This window comes from Propithecus coquereli, unplaced genomic scaffold, assembly GCF_000956105.1.
Source record: "Propithecus coquereli isolate 6110/MARCELLA unplaced genomic scaffold, Pcoq_1.0 Scaffold39, whole genome shotgun sequence".
Taxonomy (NCBI): domain Eukaryota; kingdom Metazoa; phylum Chordata; class Mammalia; order Primates; family Indriidae; genus Propithecus; species Propithecus coquereli.
This window is the reverse complement of record NW_012149618.1, coordinates 4,680,542-4,682,690: the sequence shown is the minus strand read 5'-3', so window position 1 is coordinate 4,682,690 and position 2,149 is coordinate 4,680,542. Positions and strand designations below refer to the sequence as shown.

The window sequence follows — 2,149 nt, the reverse complement described above, 5'->3', positions numbered from 1 at the left end:
TTCCGTCCTCTCTTTCCTGTGTTCCCTCTCCTCCCTACTTCTTTGCCACTTTTCTGTTTACTCCCGCTGATTAGTCCCCAACTGTTAATTTCCTCCCTTCCTCCCATCCTTCCAACTAGTGCTTATTGGACACTGGGAGAATACAACAACGAGATAGATAAAGTCCTTGTCCTCACTGGTTAAAATAATTATTTTCTTAGTACAATAAAATTCATTGCAAAATAGAGTGATATTATCATGAGGTTTCCAAGGAAGGATTAGAAGGATTAGAAGTACAAATCTCCTTGAATTATAATGTTTATGCCACTACTAAAGTGTTCCACTAATAACATCTAATGGTGATCTGATAATACTTGCCTTTTGGTTTTGATGTCTTCAGTATCACTCTTATAAGTTCCGGGACATCAAAATAAGCCGCATAATGCAAAGCATTCATATTTGTCCAGCGACTCCGCAAACTGACGTCTGCTCCCAGATCAATAAGTTGAGTTGCAAATTTTACAGCTGTCTCAACATCACCTACAGAAGATTTTCGAAATTATTTTGCTGCAGTACAAATATTAAGTTCCAATGGATGACTTTCCATTACCTCATCTTAAAAGCCAAAGCAAACAACATACTGAATATATACTTATACCTCAAAATTTTCCCTTTCAGGAATTTATTCTAAGAAAACAATCATACTCAGGGATGCAGGTAAACACTTAGCTGTAAAGATGTTCATTACTGCACTGTTCATTATTAATTCTGAAATAACCTAAAAGTACAAGAATAAGAAACTGCTTAAATAAATGGAGACATCCATATAATGGAACACTGCGAAGCCACAGAGACATACAACGTACTTTATCAGTGTTACTCAAAGTGAACTCTGTGGACCACCGCCAGGCCCAAACTGTAATCTGTTTGTACTTTCTGTAACTTTTTCCCCCTGTTTAATGTTTCTTCTGATTATATTAGTTGAAATGTAATTTCATGCCTTCTGAAAAATATTTGGGCTTATATTTTATGTCTTTATTTCATTTTTGTATTACAAAGTCATTTTTATTTTATTTTACAAAAGTATCAGTCCATGATGGATTGCAAAAAGAGAAAAAAAAGAGTCCTTCACCACCAATAATTTAAGAAGCACTGTATCAGCCTATGGAAACAGGGAGAGATGATCACAACCTGTAGTTAAATAAGAGAGGCAGGTTTATAAAATTGTAAAACACAGAGGAATGCCAACTTTGGAAAATACACACATATTTTACACATGTAGGAACAGACCTTAAACAGGCCTAAAGAATGGCATCTGTGGGGATTAGTATGCCTGGAAGACTGGCCTTCGATTGTCAAACCTTGCTGTAAACCCTCAAAGATTTTTAGGATGTTACCAGTTACTCTCACCTAGTAAGCAATCAGACAAGAAGCCCATTCCAGAAAAGTTGAGAGGGACCAAGTGGGTATAAACACATCCCTGAGAAAAGGGAACAAGGATTTTGGAAAACCCTAACTGAATCCTCACATCTTCAGGCAGCATTATCATCAACCAGGGACTCCCGCTTGGCATAAACATTGATTATATAAGAACGAATGCAGATGATGTAAGCAATTAATAGATTTACCACATACTTACCAATGCCATGAGCTCCAGACTTGCAGGTGTAATGTAAAAGAGTCATATCTGTCAATCCATCTCTATCATTCACATTGCAACCTCTCTTAAGAATCTGAAGAAGCCAAGAAAAATATGGTAACAACCTAACTGCTGAAGTACCAGTTACTTTCAACCCAATGCTGAGGAACCAAGTCTTAGTCTTTCTTATCTGAATTACTTCTCAGTAAAAAGTATAGAACTGGCTTCTTGAGAGTAAATTATAAATCTGTACTCAACAATAATAATGAAAATTGAACTCATCACCAGATTGAAAAAAATTCCTAAAGATTATTCCAAAGTAATCTCCACTCCAAATATGTTCCTCTCAAACATAAGAATTTTCTTTCTAATAGGCATGATGATATTTGAAAAACATATAAGCACTCCCTTCCTACAATATGACAACATGCTAGTCAAGGAATCCTCCCTCAAAAAATCAAATATTAAAAAAATTATGTTTTTATCAAACATAGATCTAGATAAAGCCTAGATCTTTACCAAACCACCCAT

The 2,149-nt window shown here is 35.6% G+C and overlaps 1 protein-coding gene across 1 annotated transcript in view; it reads right to left on the bottom strand.

Moving 5' to 3' along the window:
- The window catches only part of CLIP4 (CAP-GLY domain containing linker protein family, member 4), a 47,440-nt gene extending 45,761 nt beyond the window's left edge, over positions 1–1,679 (bottom strand). Inside the window, exons 1-2 of the mRNA XM_012652435.1 lie at positions 1,619–1,679; positions 358–519 (exon numbers count right to left, since the gene is read on the bottom strand). Coding sequence (XP_012507889.1) covers positions 358–519; positions 1,619–1,664 — 208 coding nt within the window. The 5' untranslated portion in view covers positions 1,665–1,679. The remainder of the gene's footprint in view (positions 1–357; positions 520–1,618) is intronic.
- Between the last annotated feature and the right edge of the window lie 470 nt (positions 1,680–2,149).